Raw genomic sequence first — 20,544 nt, forward strand, 5'->3', positions numbered from 1 at the left:
CTAATATTAATCAAATAAATCAGGACAGGAGGCCAATACCATCAATGAACCCCTTTATTTTAAAAGCAAATGAGGATATTTCAAAGCATAGTTATCAGTAGTGGGGGCACATGCTCTCTATTTCTTCCATTTGTAGAGGGGTTGTTAACAAAAACTTCTGAACTGCATTTATTTGGTGGTGGGACTGGAATTGGGGCTGGAGTAGCAGCTGTTGTGATATGAAACTATCCTCCTTGGGGCATAAGGGTGGGGGTGCAATGGCTGCTTGTTTAAGTCATTTGAGTAGCGCTAGTTGGGGAATTGGGTAAAGACTCATGGTCAATCCCAACTGAGCAAAATAAGTGATGGACGGAAGCGGGGAGTCTCTTTCTGCATTGCCACTAGTGTGCAAGTTTGGGGTGAAGGATGCATATTCATGCTGATTTTGGAGGAACAGGAATGGTCAATGCTTTTTGCTTCATACCTATGAAGTGCACGTCGGTGTTGTACTGAAGAACGAGGGGGGCAGGAATTTCAAAACTATCCTTGTTGAGGTAGAACACTAAACAGGGAGGTGGGAGCGAAGGCTATGTTGGGGTAACAGGAAGGTTCAGGGTTGGGGCCTGCAAACTATCTGATTAAACGGGAGGGCTGGTTGACTGGAAGAGGGGGCGAGGCCAGAGTCTACTTGTTTGTCACTGTTGGGAAGGTAGTGTGTTGGGGTACAGAGGCTGCAAATCTATCCAGCCTCGGTTGGACAGATTGATACAAGGGGGGAGATGGCGAGAGGCAGGCTTTCTGGATTCATTCCTGGTGGGATGGAGGACTAGAGGACCCAGAGTCATCCCTACTGGTGTGCAAGACTGTCTGGGATCAGCTTCTCCAAGTACCCTTGATGAGCTGCAGGAAAAAGAGAATGGGGCAAGAGGCAGAGTCCACTGATTTGCTAAGGTTTAGCTAGAAGACTACTGTGGTCAGAGGCTCTAGATCTTTCCTCATTGCGCTGTAACACTGGTTAAAGGTGGGGAGGAGAGTAGGAAGGCACCTTGTCTGAACTTATTCCTGTTGGGGTGGAGGAATTCACAGAAAAGATTAACAGTTTTCGATTTATCACCAATTGGCATAGAGCTGGGGGTTTAGGAGTATATCATCCTATTGTCTATTCTCGATGAAAGGCGCGGCTGTGGTCATTTTTCCAAGGATTATGTGGAGAGAAAGCATGCACTAATACCTAGCTTTTTCTGACTTCTTCTTCTCGCCCCCCATCAGCACTCCTGGCACAATCCACATGAACGGCTGAAAAGAGAAAAACAGACCTAGTTAAGGATTCAATGGACTTACCCAAAGTTCTCTTCCTTCCATCTAACTCCCATAAGGCCACTGATATAGCTGTCATAATCCAATCTTGCATAGACTGTTGCTATGGTCTTTATACAGTGTTCCACTCCGCAGTAGATCCACAGCGCAGCAGCAAGCCACAAACACTCAGAGGTGAAAGCAAACATGACCCATCTCTCAAAAACTTAAGTAACTCCCCACTAAGAAAATGAGTCTGTTTCAATTCACTTGTGTAACATACAGGACATTCTACAAATATGGGCCGTATTTTCTAATTCCACTTGCTGTGCCACATGGCAGGGAAAAACAGCTCTGCTGCTAGTCGGCTGCAACTGGCTGCCTTGTAACTTTCGCACTGATGGACTACCAGCTGCTGTTCGACTCATTTCACGGCCTATTTTAAAGCTCACTTGTTCTGACCGTTACCAAATTCCAGCACCAACGGCACATGTAGACTCCTCATTTATGAAGTCTGAGGGCACTAGAGAATTGCTCTAGCTCACAATTACTTAATTCACAGGTTGTCCTTCTCCTGATGATGACTTACATGATGGGGTCGAAACATCAACATTTGTACCAATATGTAAAGAAATGGCTCCCTGTTGCAGTTACCCCCCACTTTTTGCCTGATACTGATGCTGACTTGACTGAGAAGTGTGCTGGGACCCTGCTAACCAGTGTTTTTCACCTAAAATGTACCATTGTCTCCACAATTGGCACAACCCTGGCACCCAGGTAAGTCCCTTGTAACTGGTACCCCTGGTACCAAGGGCCCTGATGCCAGGGAAGGTCTCTAAGGGCTGCAGCATATCTTATGCCACCCTGGGGACCCCTCACTCAGCACAGACACACTGCTTGCCAGTTTGTGTGTGCTAGTGGGGATAAAATGACTAAGTCGACATGGCACTCCCCTCAGGGTGCCATGCCAACCTCACACTGCCTGTGGCATAGGTAAGTCACCCCTCTAGTAGGCCTTACAGCCCTAAGGCAGGGTGCACTATACCACAGGTGAGGGCATAGGTGCATGAGCACTATGCCCCTACAGTGTCTAAGCAAAACCTTAGACATTGTAAGTGCAGGGTAGCCATAAGAGTATATGGGCTGGGAGTCTGTCAAAAACAAACTCCACAGCTCCATAATGGCTACACTGAAAACTGGGAAGTTTGGTATCAAACTTCTCAGAATAATAAACCCACACTGATGCCAGTGTTGGATTTATTAAAAAATGCACACAGAGGGCACCTTAGAGATGCCCCCTGTATTTTACCCAATTGTTCAGTGCAGGACTGACTGGTCTGTGCCAGCCTGCTGCTGAGACACGAGTTTCTGACCCCATGCGGGGAGAGCCTTTGTGCTCTCTGAGGCCAGAAACAAAGCCTGCTCTGGGTGGAGGTGCTTCACACCTCCCCCCTGCAGGAACTGTAACACCTAGCAGTGAGCTTCAAAGGCTCAAGCTTCGTGTTACAATGCCCCAGGGCACTCCAGCTAGTGGAGATGCCCGCCCCCTGGACACAGCCCCCACTTTTGGCGGCAAGTCCAGGAGAGATAATGAGAAAAACAAGGAGGAGTCACTGGCCAGTCAGGACAGCCCCTAAGGTGTCCTGAGCTGAGGTGACTCGGACTTTTAGAAATCCTCCATCTTGTAGAAGGAGGATCCCCCCAATAGGAATAGGGATGTGACCCCCTCCCCTTGGGAGGAGGCACAAAGAGGGTGTACCCACCCTCAGGGCTAGTAGCCATTGGCTACTAACCCCCCAGACCTAAACACACCCTTAAATTTAGTATTTAAGGGCTCCCCTGAACCTAAGAATTTAGATTCCTGAAACCTACAAGAAGAAGAAGACTGCTGAGCTGAAAAACCCCTGCAGAGGAAGAACAGAAGACACCAACTGCTTTGGCCCCAGCCCTACCGGCCTGTCTCCTGCCTTCCAAAGAAACCTGCTCCAGCGACGCTTTTCAAGGGACCAGCGACCTCTGAATCCTCTGAGGACTGCCCTGCTTCCAGAAAGACAAGAAACTCCCGAGGACAGCGGCACTGCTCCAAAAGAACTGCAACTTTGTTTCAAGGAGCAGATTTAAAGACCCCTGCAACTCCCCGCAAGAAGCGTGAGACTTGCAACACTGCACCCGGCGACCCCGACTCGACTGGTGGAGAACCAACACCTCAGGGAGGACCCTCCGGCGACTCCGAGACCGTGAGTAACCAAAGTTGTCCCCCCTGAGCCCCCACAGCGACGCCTGCAGAGGGAATCCCGAGGCTCCCCCTGACCGCGACTGCCTGAACTCCATTTCCCGACGGCTGGAAAAGACCCTGCACCCGCAGCCCCCAGCACCTAAAGGAACGGAACTCCTGTGCAGGAGTGACCCCCAGGAGGCCCTCTCCCTTGCCCAGGTGGTGGCTACCCCGAGGAGCCCCCCCCCTTGCCTGCCTGCACCGCTGAAGAGATCCCTTGGTCTCTCATTGAAAACCATTGAAAACCCGACGCGTGTTTGCACACTGCACCCGGCCGTCCCCGCGCTGCTGAGAGTGTACTTTTTGTGCTGACTTGTGTCCCCCCCGGTGCCCTACAAAACCCCCCTGGTCTGCCCTCCGAATGCGCGGGTACCTACCTGCTGGCATACCGGAACCGGGGCACCCCCTTCTCTCCATTGAAGCCTATGTGTTTTGGGCACCTCTTTGACCTCTGCACCTGACCGGCCCTGAGCTGCTGGTGTGGTAACTTTGGGGTTGCTCTGAACCCCCAACGGTGGGCTACCTTGGACCCAAACCTGAGACTTGTAAGTGATTTACTTACCCGACAAAACTAACAAAAACTTACCTCCCCCAGGAACTGTGAAAATTGCACTGTGTCCACTTTTAAAACAGCTATTTGTGTTTTATGTGAAAAGTATATATGCTACTGTAATTATTCAAAGTTCCTAAAGTACTTACCTGCAATACCTTTCAAATGAGATATTACATGTAGAATTTGAACCTGTGGTTCCTAAAATAAACTAAGAAAATATATTTTTCTATAACAAAACCTATTGGCTGGATTTGTCTCTGAGTGTGTGTTCCTCATTTATTGCCTGTGTGTATGTACAACAAATGCTTAACACTACTCCTTTGATAAGCCTACTGCTCGACCACACTACCACAAAATAGAGCATTAGTATTATCTCATTTTGCCACTATCTTACCTCTAAGGGGAACCCTTGGACTCTGTGCATACTATTCCTTACTTTGAAATAGTGCATACAGAGCCAACTTCCTACACAATAATATAGGATCTAGAGGAATTTTTGTTTTGCCAAAATATTATTTTTCTTTAGCTTTTCTATATACAAAGAAATCAGCATGGGCATTCTTTTAGCTCTTCTGCAATTTACACAGTGTTTAATATCAACTTTGACTGTGCAGTGTGCTTGGAGCACTGCACAGTCTGTGATATATTGTACTGTAAATCTATGTAACCTTTTTAGGAACTCTAACTGTATTTTTCTTACAGTCTGCTAGAAAATATACATTGAACTGTAGGTAACAATAATTTCAAGGAAACAAGATTTTTTTTTCTAAACATTCTAATTCTTAAACAAAATCAGAGGTTAATGTGAGAGACTAAATGAAAACTAGAGGACTCTAGGGCAATGTCACAGAGCAGACATTTAATCCCAGAAGTCACTCCCCAAAAACCTCCAAGCTGTCTGCAATTTCAACTATCTTCCTTCACTAAGGAAGATTTGACTTTTGCTCTTTAAAAGTCTTTCTGCTGTGGATAGATTGTGTTCTACAGCAATATCAAACTGGAAATACCAACCTGCATGTATATTGGGAACACAACATTGACTCAGGGAATATTTTCACAGCTGAGTTAACAGAAAATCACATATTATCGATATTTCAGGAGTTGATCTTTAGGCCCCGATATCGGTAGGACAATATTTTGGGGACTGATAATGTGTTATACAACCCTGGATTAACTAGCAAAATAAACAGACAGGCACCACAGAGAAGAAAACAGAGTGCATGATGCCCTCACCTTTAATAACTTCTGTATGGTATCGAAGCTTTGCAGAGCAAGCTGGGAACAAGAACAGAAACAGCAACATTATGGAACGACAATGATCATGATGTTGGGCATTTACAGGACATCACAAAATGATTTGTTTTGTTATGTAAACATATGTGATTATTATCCAACAGACTGGTTCTCGGTTTACTGTTCTTCGATGGATAAAACATAGTTTCACCTCCCGCCTCGCTCAAGTATTCAAAACAAAGACTTGTAGTTTGAAAACCTCTCCACTACAGAAGAACACACTAAGCTATTTCAACAGGTGAGGATGGTTTAATAAGATAACCTGCCCAGGTAACACAAACAGGATCTAAGGAGATGATGAAGCACAGACTCTGAACATTAACAAGACAGTAGGGGGTTCTTCAGTCAGGACATTATCTTTAGACTTCCAGATACTATTCAACCTTCACCACAGCACAGTCAGTATTAACAACTCTACAGTACATGATAAGAGAGGTCATGTCACATCTAGCATTCAGGAGCCACTTACCTCTCTGGTGGGCACCAGTATCAGTGCGTAAGGGCCATCACTGCGCTGTAAAAACATGGAGAAAATACGTGATTAAATAGGTACATGGAGGTAGATGCAAAAAACAATATCATCACCTGAGATCCTTCTCCACCTATAACCAGCGTCCCTAGTCAAAGGTTTTAGAAAATTGGAGGACATTCCGCTTAGGAAGTAACAATAACAGACAGCCGTGTAAAACGTAAATGGCGGTAGTAAGGCACGGTAGATGTTGCAACAAGCGGATGCGGCGGAAGTAACGACGAGAGGGCATGGCAGAAGTCATGACGAGAGGACACGGTGGAAGTCACGCTGAGAGGGTACAAGGGGCCGCAGTGGGCGTTGCAAAAGCAGTAAGGAGTGCATGTTTCAGCAGGATGGCACAACGAATGTCATAACAGGTACAGTACAGATGTCCACAAAGCACAGAGTTGCAAATGTCAAGATAGGAGGGTATCATAAATACTGGAACAGGAGGGCGTGGCAGGTGCCGGAGGAGGGCATGGCAGGTGCCGGAGGAGGGCATGGCAGGTGCCGGAGGAGGACGTGGCAGGTCCCGGAGGAGGATGCGGCAGATGTCGAAATAGGACAAAGGAATAGTGGATGTCAGGACAGGAGCGTGTGCCAGGTGTCAGGAAGGGGGTTTAGTTCCATATGTTGGGACAGGTGGGTATTCCAGATGCCACGTAAGAGTTGCATCCTACATGTTGACACAGTAGGGTTCTGCAGCTGTCTGCCCACAGAAGCAAAAATTAGAGATTAGGACAGGCGGAGAAAAAAATAAAATATTGAACAGAAGAGCACCCTGAAAGTTGGAAGTGTGGATTCAAGAGTTTCAGTGACAGACAGTATAGGCAGAAGTCATTATTACAAGGTTAAAATCAATATTGGGTCGATCATATTTATTGACACTTAAAAAACTGTTCATTTTGAACGGTCGTAGTTGAATCTTGCTGTCTCTGAGCCAATTAGAAAGTTACCTGCTAATATTTAATTACTGAACCCAAAATGTTGACAATGCCAAGGTTCATCCTACAGAATTTGATGGACACTATACTTGTTCAGGTAAACAAAGTAATATTTGTATTTGTGCTGTTGATAAATGTAATATGTTCTGAAGGATATTGGGAATGAAATAGAATTCTAATGTAATACATTTTAAATCATAATTTCAGACCCGATTTTACTTAGGGAAACCTAATGAAATACCATCTAAGGATGAATGAGTACCTTCACGTATTGGATAACACTGTAGTCCTCTGTAAAATGGACCTGCTTTTAATTATGATTTTCACTGAGTATTGTTTATGTCAGGGATTAGACTAATGGTTTTCCCTACAAGCAACTACTTAACAGTAAAAAATAAAACAATTACAGAAACCATACAGAAAGAGACGACATTGTGGTACTTAATAGTGTTTGTTGAAAACATACAATAGATTTAACACAGTATGTAAAACATACTATATCACATGTTTTATTCTTGATTAAAGTTTTTCTTAATAATGCAAATACGTATGCTTCAAATTTAATGTGGTTTTTTTTTTTCATGTAAACACCCTTGAAAAAGTCCTGGAAATCTTGTATTTCCAAATCTGCTAGCAATATAAATTGTAATTTATTTATTATTTTTGCACCTCTATCTTGGATAACTTTTCGATGTAACAATATGGATTTGTAATCAGGACATTTGTTAATTCTGACATAAAAAACAGTATGCGCCAGCTAGTGCCTAATTTTGTAGAAGATTAAGTCCAGTGGCCCAATGTTTTGCTCAGGAACCCACAGTAGGCGCTATCGAAGGCTAGGGCCGCTAACACCAAGTCTGCATTCTCTCGATTCCTCCTCATGCATCTTTAACCTCGCACCAGACACTTCCTGCCCCTTTAGTTCACTTATGCAAGTTCCTGCTGTCTCTTCTTTACACTTTTTTTTATTTTACCTCTTTCTCTGCCTTTGTGAGATTTTCACTCTTTTGCACTGGGTCAAAGTGTGATAAGAAAAAGTAAGCGCTGGTCCCCAAAAATTAGTTCCGGTAGCCTCCAACGGCACAAAATAAAAACTGGTGCCAGCATATATCAAGAGGACTTGGCCAAGGGTGGGTTTGTACGTGCCTGAATATACCCAGGCGACACGTCCCAGACAGGGTCAGTGTATGCCCACTTGTACCTACAGGACCAATCTCAGTTTGAATCAAGTGCTCCTGCATACCCAAGGACCTGTCAGAGAGGGTGTCACTGCTTATCTGCGCACACCCAGATGATCAGTCACAAAGGTCATCACTGCACATGACCTGGTGTGAGCTCCTTTAGAGACGGCATCTGCTGAATCTAAAAATCCAAAGGTTTTTGCTGCCTTCAGGACAAACATGCCCGCCCCACCGCTGCATACCTGGATTTTAGGAGACAAGCCCTGGAGAGACTGGATAAGTGGAACTCCATACGACAGAGTTTTACCTAAAAATAGAAAATAATAGTGACTGGATGGTACTGGCATGGGGCAGGTGGATGAGCTGCTGCCCAGTATTATCAACAAAACTTCAGACAATTACAACTGAAACTATTTTATTTACAATGTTATGGATGAAATTGATCCTCACCTGAGCCAGTCTGTGACTGCACCATTGCGTCCCTGCCCGACAAGAGTGTAGGGATAGTCACCTTCTGAACCCTGAGAATACATAAAACAACTTAAGTGGACACTATGAAAATCAGAGTGCAAAGACCGCTCCTTGTTTAGGGAGCAATACATATTAGGCGAGGGGCACAGGCCCCTCCTCTCCTTACTGCAAACCAATGATCTATTGACTGTAATTGGCTCTTGAGAGGGGGAGGGGGTAAAGGGTGGGGGAGTGTTATCACAGCAAAAGTGTATGCTATTTTTTCCTTGTTATTTGATAACAGTTGGAGGGTGGGGGTGGGGGTGGGGGTGGTGGCAGGGGTGGGTGCTGGACTGGCACTGGTTCCCTTTGCACAGACCATAGGTCCATGTGGCAGGAATGATGGGTCTTGGTTGCATGGTAGGACATTTTGGTGCCCAGGTGCACTTCTCAGTGGTTGGCATCGGAGAGGAAGCATCCTGGCACAAATTATTTGTCTTTATATACTTACAAATGTTTGGAAAGCAAAAGTATTGCACTTAACTGTACATGGATGTGATATGTCTTGATGCATACCTGTTAAATATGTTATAAATGTTTTACATTTTCCAAAACAACGGTCAATGACCCCTATGTTGTGTGGGCGAGGGGACAAGAGAGTCAGAGTCATCAGTCTCTCGTCTTTCAAGATCAGTCAGGAGCAGGAGTGCTTCAGAATGAAAATGTCACTTACCCAGTGTACATCTGTTCGTGGCATCAGTCGCAGTAGATTCGCATGTTCTGCAATAGCTCGCCATCTGGTGTTGGGCCGGAGTGTTACAAGTTGTTTTTCTTCGAAGAAGTCTTTCGAGTCACGGGACCGAGTGACTCCTCCTTTTGTCTCCATTGCGCATGGGCGTCGACTCCATCTTCGATTGTTTTTCCCCGCAGAGGGTGAGGTAGGAGTTGAATTGTAGTAATAGTGCCCATGCAATGGAGTGACTAAGTATGCACCTATTTAAGGTTGAGATGATACATATATAAATAATTGAAGGTAAATTCCAAACTGCTACAGGCTCCCGGGGAGGCGGGTGGGCACATGCGAATCTACTGCGACTGATGCCACGAACAGATGTACACTGGGTAAGTGACATTTTCAGTTCGATGGCATCTGTCGCTGTAGATACGCATGTTCTGCATAGACTAGTAAGCAGTTATTTCCCCAAAAGCGGTGGATCAGCCTGTAGGAGTGGAAGTAGTTTGAAATAATGTCCTTAATACGGCTTGACCTACTGTGGCTTGTTGTGCGGATAACACGTCTACACAGTAGTGCTTGGTGAATGTGTGAGGCGTAGACCATGTGGCTGCCTTACATATTTCTTGCATTGGGATGTTTCCTAGAAAGGCCATGGTAGCACCTTTCTTTCTGGTTGAGTGTGCCCTTGGTGTAATGGGCAGCTGTCGTTTAGCTTTAAGGTAGCAGATTTGGATGCATTTAACTATCCATCTGGCTATACCTTGTTTTGAAATTGGGTTTCCTGCATGAGGTTTTTGAAATGCAATAAAGAGTTGTTTAGTCTTTCTGATGTTCTTTGTTCTGTCAATGTAATACATCAATGCTCTTTTGACATCTAATGTATGTAGTGCCCTTTCAGCTACGGTATCTGGCTGTGGAAAGAACACTGGAAGTTCCACTGTTTGATTTAGATGGAACGGTGAAATAACCTTTGGCAAAAATTTAGGATTGGTCCTTAGGACGACTTTATTTTTGTGTAGTTGTATAAAAGGTTCCTGTATAGTAAACGCCTGAATCTCGCTTACTCTTCTCAGGGAAGTAATGGCGATGAGAAATGCCACCTTCCAGGTTAGGAACTGTATGTCGCAGGAGTGCATGGGTTCAAAAGGTGGACCCATAAGTCTAGTTAGGACAACATTTAGGTTCCATGAAGGAACAGGTAGTGTTCTTGGTGGTATAATTCTCCTAAGGCCCTCCATGAATGCTTTAATGACTGGTATTTTATATAGGGAAGTTGAATAGGTAGTCTGCAGGTATGCAGATATTGCTGCAAGGTGAATCTTAATGGAAGAGAAAGCTAGGTTAGATTTTTGTAAGTGAAGCAAGTAACCCACTACATGTTCTGGAGTTGTGTGTAATGGTTGTATTTGATTAATATGGCAGTAGCAAACAAACCTCTTCCATTTACTTGCATAGCAGTGCCTGGTGGATGGCCTTCTTGCTTGTTTTATGACTTCCATACATTCTTGGGTAAGTTGTAAGTGCCCGAATTCTAGGATTTCAGGAGCCAGATTGCTAGATTCAGCGATGCTGGATCTGGGTGTCTGATCTTTTGGTTGTGCTGTGTCAACAGATCTGGCCTGTTGGGCAATTTGATGCAGGGTACCATTGATAGGTCTAGCAGCGTTGTGTACCAGGGTTGCCTTGCCCAAGTTGGTGCTATCAATATGAGTTTGAGTTTGCTTTGACTGAGTTTGTTTACCAGGTAAGGAAGGAGAGGGAGAGGAGGAAAAGCGTAAGCAAATATCCCTGACCAGTTCATCCATAGGGCATTGCCTTGGGATTGTTTGTGTGGGTACCTGGATGCGAAGTTTTGGCATTTTGCGTTCTCCCTTGTCGCAAACAAGTCTATCTGAGGTGTTCCCCAGAGTTTGAAATAAGTGTTCAGAATTTGGGGGTGAATTTCCCATTCGTGGACCTGTTGGTGATCTCGAGAGAGATTGTCTGCGAGTTGATTTTGTATCCCTGGTATAAACTGTGCAATTAGGCGAATTTGGTTGTGAATTGCCCAATGCCAAATTTTTTGTGCTAGCAGGCTTAACTGCGTGGAGTGCGTCCCTCCCTGCTTGTTTAGATAATACATTGTTGTCATGTTGTCTGTTTTGACGAGAATGTATTTGTGAACTATTATTGGTTGGAAAGCTTTTAGTGCTTGAAAAACTGCTAGAAGTTCTAGGTGATTGATATGCAGTTTTGTTTGATGTACGTTCCATTGTCCTTGTATGCTGTGTTGATCGAGGTGTGCTCCCCACCCTGTCATGGAAGCATCTGTTGTTATTACGTATTGTGGCACTGGGTCTTGGAAAGGCCGCCCCTTGTTTAAATTTATGTTGTTCCACCACAGAAGCGAGAGGTAAGTTTGGCGGTCTATTAACACCAGATCTGTGCTTGAGACCACTGTGATGCTAGGCATTGTTGTAAGGGCCTCATGTGCAGTCTTGCGTTTGGGACAATGGCTATGCATGATGACATCATGCCTAGGAGTTGTAATACCATCTTTGCCTGTATCTTTTGTGTTGGATACATGCGTTGTATGATGGTGTTGAAATTTTGAATTCTTTGTGGACTTGGAGTGGCTACTCCTTTTGATGTGTCTATTATGGCTCCCAGGTATTGTTGTACCTTGCGTGGCAGAATTTTGGATTTTGTGAAATTGACGGTGAACCCGAGTTTGAAGAGGGTTTGTATGATCTGATTTGTGTGATTTGAGCACTGTATGAACGAATGGGCCTTGATTAGCCAGTCGTCCAAATATGGGAACACATGTATTTGCTGCCTTCTTATGTGTGCAGCGACTACCGCTAGACATTTGGTAAAGACTCTTGGTGCGGTTGTTAATCCGAAAGGCAGTACCTTGAATTGGTAATGTATTCCTTTGAATACAAACCTTAGGTATTTCCTGTGCGATGGGTGTATTGGTATATGGAAATAAGCATCCTTGAGGTCTAAAGTTGCCATGTAGTCGTGTAGTTTTAGCAATGGCAATACTTCTTGTAGTGTGACCATGTGGAAGTGGTCTGATTTGATGAAAGTGTTCACTACTCTGAGGTCTAGGATTGGTCTCAGCGTTTTGTCCTTCTTTGGTATCAGAAAGTACAGTGAGTAAACTCCTGTGTTTATTTGTGTGTTTGGCACTAATTCGATTGCATTCTTTTGCAATAGTGCCTGCACTTCTATCTCCAGGAGATTGGAATGGTGTGTTGTTAAATTTTGTGCTTTTGGTGGTATGTTTGGAGGGAATTGTAGAAATTCTATGCAATAACCATGTTGGATAATTGCTAGAACCCAAGTGTCTGTAGTGATTTCCTCCCATGCTTTGTAATAATGACCTATTCTTCCCCCCACTGGTGTTGTGTGGAGGGGGTGAGTGACATGTGAGTCACTGTTTAGTAGTAGGGGTTTTGGGGCTCTGAAATCTTCCTCTATTTCTAGGGAATTGCCCTCCTCTATATTGTCCCCGAAAACCTCCTCTATACTGTCCCTGGTAAGTGGACGGTGTTGCTTGCGAGGTGCTGGCTTGTGTGCTTTGACCCCGAAACCCCCCTCGAAAGGGCGTTTTACGGAATGTGCTGTAATTCCCTCTGCTCTGCGGGGAGTAGAGTGCGCCCATGGCTTTGGCAGTGTCCGTATCTTTTTTGAGTTTCTCAATCGCTGTGTCCACTTCTGGACCGAACAGTTCTTTTTCATTAAAAGGCATATTGAGAACTGCTTGTTGAATCTCTGGTTTAAATCCAGACGTTCGGAGCCATGCATGCCTTCTGATAGTTACAGATGTATTAATTGTCCGTGCAGCTGTATCTGCAGCGTCCATGGAGGAACGTATCTGGTTGTTGGAGATGGTCTGTCCCTCCTCAACCACTTGTTTTGCCCTATTTTGGAAGTCCTTGGGCAGATGTTCAATGAGATGTTGCATCTCGTCCCAGTGGGCTCTGTCATAGCGCGCAAGTAGTGCCTGGGAGTTCGCGATGCGCCACTGGTTTGCAGCTTGTGCTGCGACTCTCTTACCAGCTGCATCGAACTTGCGGCTTTCTTTATCTGGGGGTGGTGCATCTCCAGATGTGTGAGAGTTGGCCCTTTTCCTAGCTGCTCCTACAACAACAGAGTCTGGTGGCAGCTGTGTAGTGATGAAAACCGGGTCCGTAGGAGGCGGCTTATACTTTTTTTCCACCCTTGGTGTGATTGCCCTACTTTTGACCGGCTCCTTAAATATGTCTTTTGCGTGCCGGAGCATACCAGGGAGCATAGGCAGGCTTTGGTAGGAGCTGTGGGTGGAGGAGAGTGTGTTGAACAAGAAATCATCCTCGACCTGTTCTGAGTGGAGGCTTACGTTGTGAAATTGTGCTGCTCTAGCCACCACCTGAGAGTACGCGGTGCTGTCTTCTGGTGGAGATGGCTTTGTAGGGTATGCCTTCGGGCTGTTATCTGACACTGGGGCGTCGTATAGGTCCCATGCGTCCTGATCTTGGTCACCCTGGCTCATGGTGGTGTGAGCTGGGGAGTGTGATGGAGTTTGTGCTGGTGAAACGTTAATCACGGGCGGAGGAGAGGGTGGTGGTGTAACTCTTTTCACCACTTTTGGTTGTGGTGCTTGTTCCGTCTGGAACTCCAACCTTCTCTTTCTCCTAAAGGGGGGAAGGGTGCTTATTTTTCCTGTCCCCTGCTGAATGAAGATACGCTTTTGCGTATGGTCCACATCAGTTGCTTGTAGCTCTTCCTCAAACCTATGCTTTTGCATTTGGGAGGTTAGCGAGTGCTCTTCTGTATAAGAGCCTGAAGCTGGGTCGCTTGCAGTTTGTTTCGGCATCGAAACTTTGTCTGCGTGTTTTTTCGGCTCCGAGGTGACTTTTTTCCTTTTCGGGGCCGAAACCTCTCGGCGTCGATCTGTTTCGGTGCCGCTGTCTCGGCGTCGAGCCGTGTCCACACCGGCATCTCGGTGTCGAGGCTTGTCTCCAGCACTTTCTCGGTCCCGAGAAGGCTGCGTGCCGGTGTCTCGACCGGAGTCGGACGATCTCGGCACTGTTTGGGCCTTTTTCGGTGCCGACGGTCGGTCACCGAATTTATGGGTCGAGCCATGGCCTGGTGGCAGTGGCGTCCCCTGGGCCTTGTAAATGTTTCTTTGTGTGGTTTTCGACGTCTTACTCACGGTTTGTGTATCGTCGAATCCTTCGGAGTCTGAGTCTTGGATCGAGAAGGTACCTTCTTCTTCCTGTTCCTCGAACTCCCGTTGGGCTGTCGGTGCGGACGCCATTTGAAGTCTTCTGGCTCGACGGTCTCGGAGTGTTTTTCGGGACCGGAACGCACGACAGGCCTCGCAGGTGTCTTCGCTGTGCTCAGGTGACAGGCACAGGTTGCAGACCAAGTGTTGGTCTGTGTAGGGGTATTTATTGTGGCATTTGGGGCAGAAACGGAACGGGGTCCGTTCCATCGGCGTTCTTCAGCACGCGGTCGGGCCGACCAGGCCCCGACGGAGGATCGAAAAACTACCCCGAAGGGCACCGGAGCTCTTCGATCTTCGATGCGGTGTGGAATCTAAGTACGCCGATCCCGAACGCAACAATACCGACGAAAATCTTCCGAAATTAGCTAATTTTCCGCTCCGAAACTCGGAGCGACAGGAACACGTCCGAACCCGATGGCGGAAAAAAAACAATCGAAGATGGAGTCGACGCCCATGCGCAATCGAGACAAAAGGAGGAGTCACTCGGTCCCGTGACTCGAAAGACTTCTTCGAAGAAAAACAACTTGTAACACTCCGGCCCAACACCAGATGGCGAGCTATTGCAGAACATGCGTATCTACAGCGACAGATGCCATCGAACATGTGATTTCCATCAGAACAATTCTTAACCTCAGGAATGTTCAATGTCACATCTTTGTCCAAACCTTGCCAATCACTGATCACGCTCCTCCATTCAGTGTTGGCACCCTCAGATCGCAATTGGTACTATGCTGTTTCCCAGGAAAGCGTGCTATTCAAAGTGCTTTTAAAGCATCCCTACACAGCCCTTTAAAAACTTGTGCTATATCAGTGGTTCCCAACCTTTTGACTTCTGTAGACCCCCACTTTATCATTACTGGAGCCCAGGGACCCCCACGGAATCCTTATTGGAATCCGGGGACCCCACCACTGAGTCATTACTGAAAGCTGGGGACCTAATCTTTAATTTTCTAAGCAGTTGCAGACCCCCTGAGAAGGCTTCGCAGACACCCGGACCACAGGCTGGGAAAAACTGTGCTATACACTAACCCAACTTGAGATGGCATTACAGAGCAAGGAAGCACTCAATCTTGTAAGTTAGTATCACTCATATAGCTTTTTTAAATTTGAGGAACAGGTGAGGTCACAGAAAGCGAAAAATGAACGACCATGTTCTACCCATCAAGCTGGTCTATTGTCTAAGCCAAACCTATACTCCTGCTATCCAACTAGGTCCAAAGAATCGGAGATTGCAGTCCCAACCTCTACCCCCGCTGCTTCCACTAAGGCTTTGTCTCAGCATAGCAAGTACAGCATACCGTATGTGGACACACCATAGCAAGTGCAGCATACCGTACATGGACACGGCGTGATAAGTGCAGCATACCGTACATGGACACGGCGTGATAAGTGCAGCATATCGTATGTGGACACGGCGTGATAAGTACAGCATACCGTATGTGGACACGGCGTGATAAGTACAGCATACCGTATGTGGACACGGCGTGATAAGTGCAGCATACCGTATGTGGACACACCGTAGCAAGTACAGCATACCGTATGTGGATACACCGTAGCAAGTACAGCATACCGTATGTGGACACACTGTAGCAAGTGCAGCATACCGTATGTGGACACACCGTAGCAAGTGCAGCCTACCGTATGTGGACACACCGTAGCAAGTGCAGCATACCGTATGTGGACACACCGTAGCAAGTGCAGCATACCGTATGTGGACACACCGTAGCAAGTGCAGCATACCGTATGTGGACACACCGTAGCAAGTGCAGCATACCGTATGTGGACACACCGTAGCAAGTGCAGCATACCGTATGTGGACACACCGTAGCAAGTGCAGCATACCGTATGTGGACACACCGTAGCAAGTGCAGCATACCGTATGTGGACATACCGTAGCAAGTGCAGCATACCGTATGTGGACACACCGTAGCAAGAACAGCATACCGTATGTGGACACACCGCAGCCAAGAACAGCATACCATCTGTGGACACACCGTAGCAAGTACAGAATACCGTATTTGGACATGGCGTGACAAGTGCAGCATACCGTATGTGGACACACCGTAGCAAGTATAGCATACTGTATGTGGACACGCCGTAGCAAGTACAGCACACCGAATGTGGACACACCGTAGCAAGTACAGCATACCGTATGTGGACAAAACCTAGCAAGTACAGCACACTGTATGTGGACACGCCGTAGCAAGTACAGCATACCGTATGTGGACACGCCCTAGCAAGTGCAGCATACCGTATGTGGACACGCCCTAGCAAGTATAGCATACTGTATGTGGACACACCCTAGCAAGTACAGCATACCGTATGTGGACACACCGTAGCAAGTACAGCATACCGTATGTGGACACTCCGTAGCAAGTACAGCATACCGTATGTGGACACTCCGTAGCAAGTACAGCATACCGTATGTGGACATGCCGTAGCAAGTACAGCATACCGAATGTGGACACACCGTAGCAACTACAGCATACCGTATGCAGACACACCGTCACAAGTACAGCATACTGTATGTGGACACACCGTAGCAAGTACAGCATACTGTATCTGGACACACCGTAGCAAGTACAGCATACCGAATGTGGACACGCCGTAGCAAGTACAGCATACCGTATCTGGACATGGTGGACACGCCGTAGCAAGTACAGCATACCGTATGTGGACACGCCGTAGCAAGTACAGCATACCGTATGTGGACACACCATAGGAAGTACAGAATACCGTATGTGGACACATCGTAGCAAGTACAGCACACCATATGTGGACACGCCGTAGCAAGTACAGCATACCGTATCTGGACATGGTGGACACGCCGAAGCAAATACAGCATACCATATGTGGACACGCTGTAGCAAGTACCGCATACCGTATGCGGACACACCGTCGCAAGTACAGCATACCGAATGTGGACACGCCGTAGCAAGTACAGCATACGGTATGCGGACACACCGTCGCAAGTACAGCATACCGAATGTGGACACGCCGTAGCAAGTACAGCATACCGAATGTGGACACGCCGTAGCAAGTACAGCATACCGAATGTGGACACGCCGTAGCAAGTACAGCATACCGTATGCGGACACACCGTCGCAAGTACAGCAAACCGTATGCGGACACACCGTCGCAAGTACAGCATACCGTATGTGGACACACCGTAGCAAGTACAGCATACCGTATGTGGACACACTGTAGCAAGTACAGCATACCGTATCTGGACACACCGTAGCAAGTACAGCATACCGTATGCGGACACACTGTAGCAAGTACAGCATACCGTATGTCGACACACCGTAGCAAGTACAGCATACCAAATGTGGACACACCGTAGAAAGTACAGCATACCAAATGTGGACACACCGTAGAAAGTACAGCATACCGTATGTGGACACACCATAGCAAGTACAGCATACCGTATCTGGACACACCATAGCAAGTACAGCATACCATATGTGGACACACTGTAGCAAGTACAGAATACCGTATGTGGACACATCGTAGCAAGTACAGCACACCATATGTGGACACGCCGTAGCAAGTACAGCATACCGTATGCGGACACACCGTCGCAAGTACAGCAAACCGTATGCGGACACACCGTCGCAAGTACAGCATACCGTATGTGGACACACCGTAGCAAGTACAGCATACCGTATGTGGACACACCATAGCAAGTACAGCATACCGTATCTGGACACACCATAGCAAGTACAGCATACCATATGTGGACACACTGTAGCAAGTACAGAATACCGTATGTGGACACATCGTAGCAAGTACAGCACACCATATGTGGACACGCCGTAGCAAGTACAGCATACCGAATGTGGACACGCCGTAGCAAGTACAGCATACCGTATGCGGACACACCGTCGCAAGTACAGCAAACCGTATGCGGACACACCGTCGCAAGTACAGCATACCGTATGTGGACACACCGTAGCAAGTACAGCATACCGTATGTGGACACACTGTAGCAAGTACAGCATACCGTATCTGGACACACCGTAGCAAGTACAGCATACCGTATGCGGACACACTGTAGCAAGTACAGCATACCGTATGTCGACACACCGTAGCAAGTACAGCATACCAAATGTGGACACACCATAGAAAGTACAGCATACCAAATGTGGACACACCGTAGAAAGTACAGCATACCGTATGTGGACACACCATAGCAAGTACAGCATACCATTTGTGGACACACCGTAGAAAGTACAGGAAACCGTATGTGGACACGCCGTAGCAAGTACAGCATACCGTATGCGGACCACCCGTCGCAAGTACAGCATACTGTATGCGGACACACCGTCGCAAGTACAGCATACTGTATGCGGACACACCGTCGCAAGTACAGCATACCGTATGTGGACACACTGTATCAAGTACAGCATACCGTATCTGGACACACCATAGCAAGTACAGCATACCATATGTGGACACACTGTAGCAAGTACAGCATACCAATTGTGGACACGCCGTAGCAAGTACAGCATACCAAATGTGGACACACCGTAGCAACTACCGCATACTGTATGCGGACACACCGTCACAAGTACAGCATACCGTATGTGAACACACCGTAGCAAGTACAGCATACCGTATGTGGACACACTGTATCAAGTACAGCATACCGTATCTGGACACACCATAGCAAGTACAGCATACCATATGTGGACACACTGTAGCAAGTACAGCATACCGTATGTGGACACACCGTAGCAAGTACAGCATACCGTATGTGGACACTCCGTAGCAAGTACAGCATACCGTATGTGGACACTCCGTAGCAAGTACAGCATACCGTATGTGGACATGCCGTAGCAAGTACAGCATACCGTATGTGGACACACCGTAGCAACTACAGCATACCGTATGCAGACACACCGTCACAAGTACAGCATACTGTATGTGGACACACCGTAGCAAGTACAGCATACTGTATCTGGACACACCGTAGCAAGTACAGCATACCGAATGTGGACACGCCGTAGCAAGTACAGCATACCGTATCTGGACATGGTGGACACGCCGTAGCAAGTACGGCATACCGTATGTGGACACGCCGTAGCAAGTACAGCATACCGTATGTGGACACACCATAGGAAGTACAGAATACCGTATGTGGACACATCGTAGCAAGTACAGCACACCATATGTGGACACGCCGTAGCAAGTACAGCATACCGTATCTGGACATGGTGGACATGCCGAAGCAAATACAGCATACCATATGTGGACACGCTGTAGCAAGTACCGCATACCGTATGCGGACACACCGTCGCAAGTACAGCATACCGAATGTGGACACGCCGTAGCAAGTACAGCATACGGTATGCGGACACACCGTCGCAAGTACAGCATACCGAATGTGGACACGCCGTAGCAAGTACAGCATACCGAATGTGGACACGCCGTAGCAAGTACAGCATACCGAATGTGGACACGCCGTAGCAAGTACAGCATACCGTATGCGGACACACCGTCGCAAGTACAGCAAACCGTATGCGGACACACCGTCGCAAGTACAGCATACCGTATGTGGACACACTGTAGCAAGTACAGCATACCGTATGTCGACACACCGTAGCAAGTACAGCATACCAAATGTGGACACACCGTAGAAAGTACAGCATACCAAATGTGGACACACCGTAGAAAGTACAGCATACCGTATGTGGACACACCATAGCAAGTACAGCATACCATTTGTGGACACACCGTAGAAAGTACAGGAAACCGTATGTGGACACGCCGTAGCAAGTACAGCATACCGTATGCGGACCACCCGTCGCAAGTACAGCATACTGTATGCGGACACACCGTCGCAAGTACAGCATACTGTATGCGGACACACCGTCGCAAGTACAGCATACCGTATGTGGACACACTGTATCAAGTACAGCATACCGTATCTGGACACACCATAGCAAGTACAGCATACCATATGTGGACACACTGTAGCAAGTACAGCATACCAATTGTGGACACGCCGTAGCAAGTACAGCATACCAAATGTGGACACACCGTAGCAACTACAGCATACTGTATGCG

General features: G+C 46.9%; 1 protein-coding gene across 2 annotated transcripts in view; it reads right to left on the reverse strand.

The window, feature by feature from the left end:
* DDX31 (DEAD-box helicase 31) overlaps positions 1 to 20,544 on the reverse strand; it is a 302,158-nt gene that overhangs the window by 232,343 nt on the left and 49,271 nt on the right. For both annotated transcript variants that reach the window (XM_069237113.1, XM_069237114.1), the window contains 5 exons: positions 8,483 to 8,553; positions 8,275 to 8,339; positions 5,866 to 5,910; positions 5,337 to 5,378; positions 1,211 to 1,275 (listed from right to left, as the gene is read on the reverse strand). In XM_069237113.1, the coding sequence (XP_069093214.1) occupies positions 1,211 to 1,275; positions 5,337 to 5,378; positions 5,866 to 5,910; positions 8,275 to 8,339; positions 8,483 to 8,553 (288 nt within the window). The remainder of the gene's footprint in view (positions 1 to 1,210; positions 1,276 to 5,336; positions 5,379 to 5,865; positions 5,911 to 8,274; positions 8,340 to 8,482; positions 8,554 to 20,544) is intronic.

Source organism: Pleurodeles waltl, chromosome 6 (assembly GCF_031143425.1).
Source record: "Pleurodeles waltl isolate 20211129_DDA chromosome 6, aPleWal1.hap1.20221129, whole genome shotgun sequence".
In the NCBI taxonomy this organism is placed as follows: domain Eukaryota; kingdom Metazoa; phylum Chordata; class Amphibia; order Caudata; family Salamandridae; genus Pleurodeles; species Pleurodeles waltl.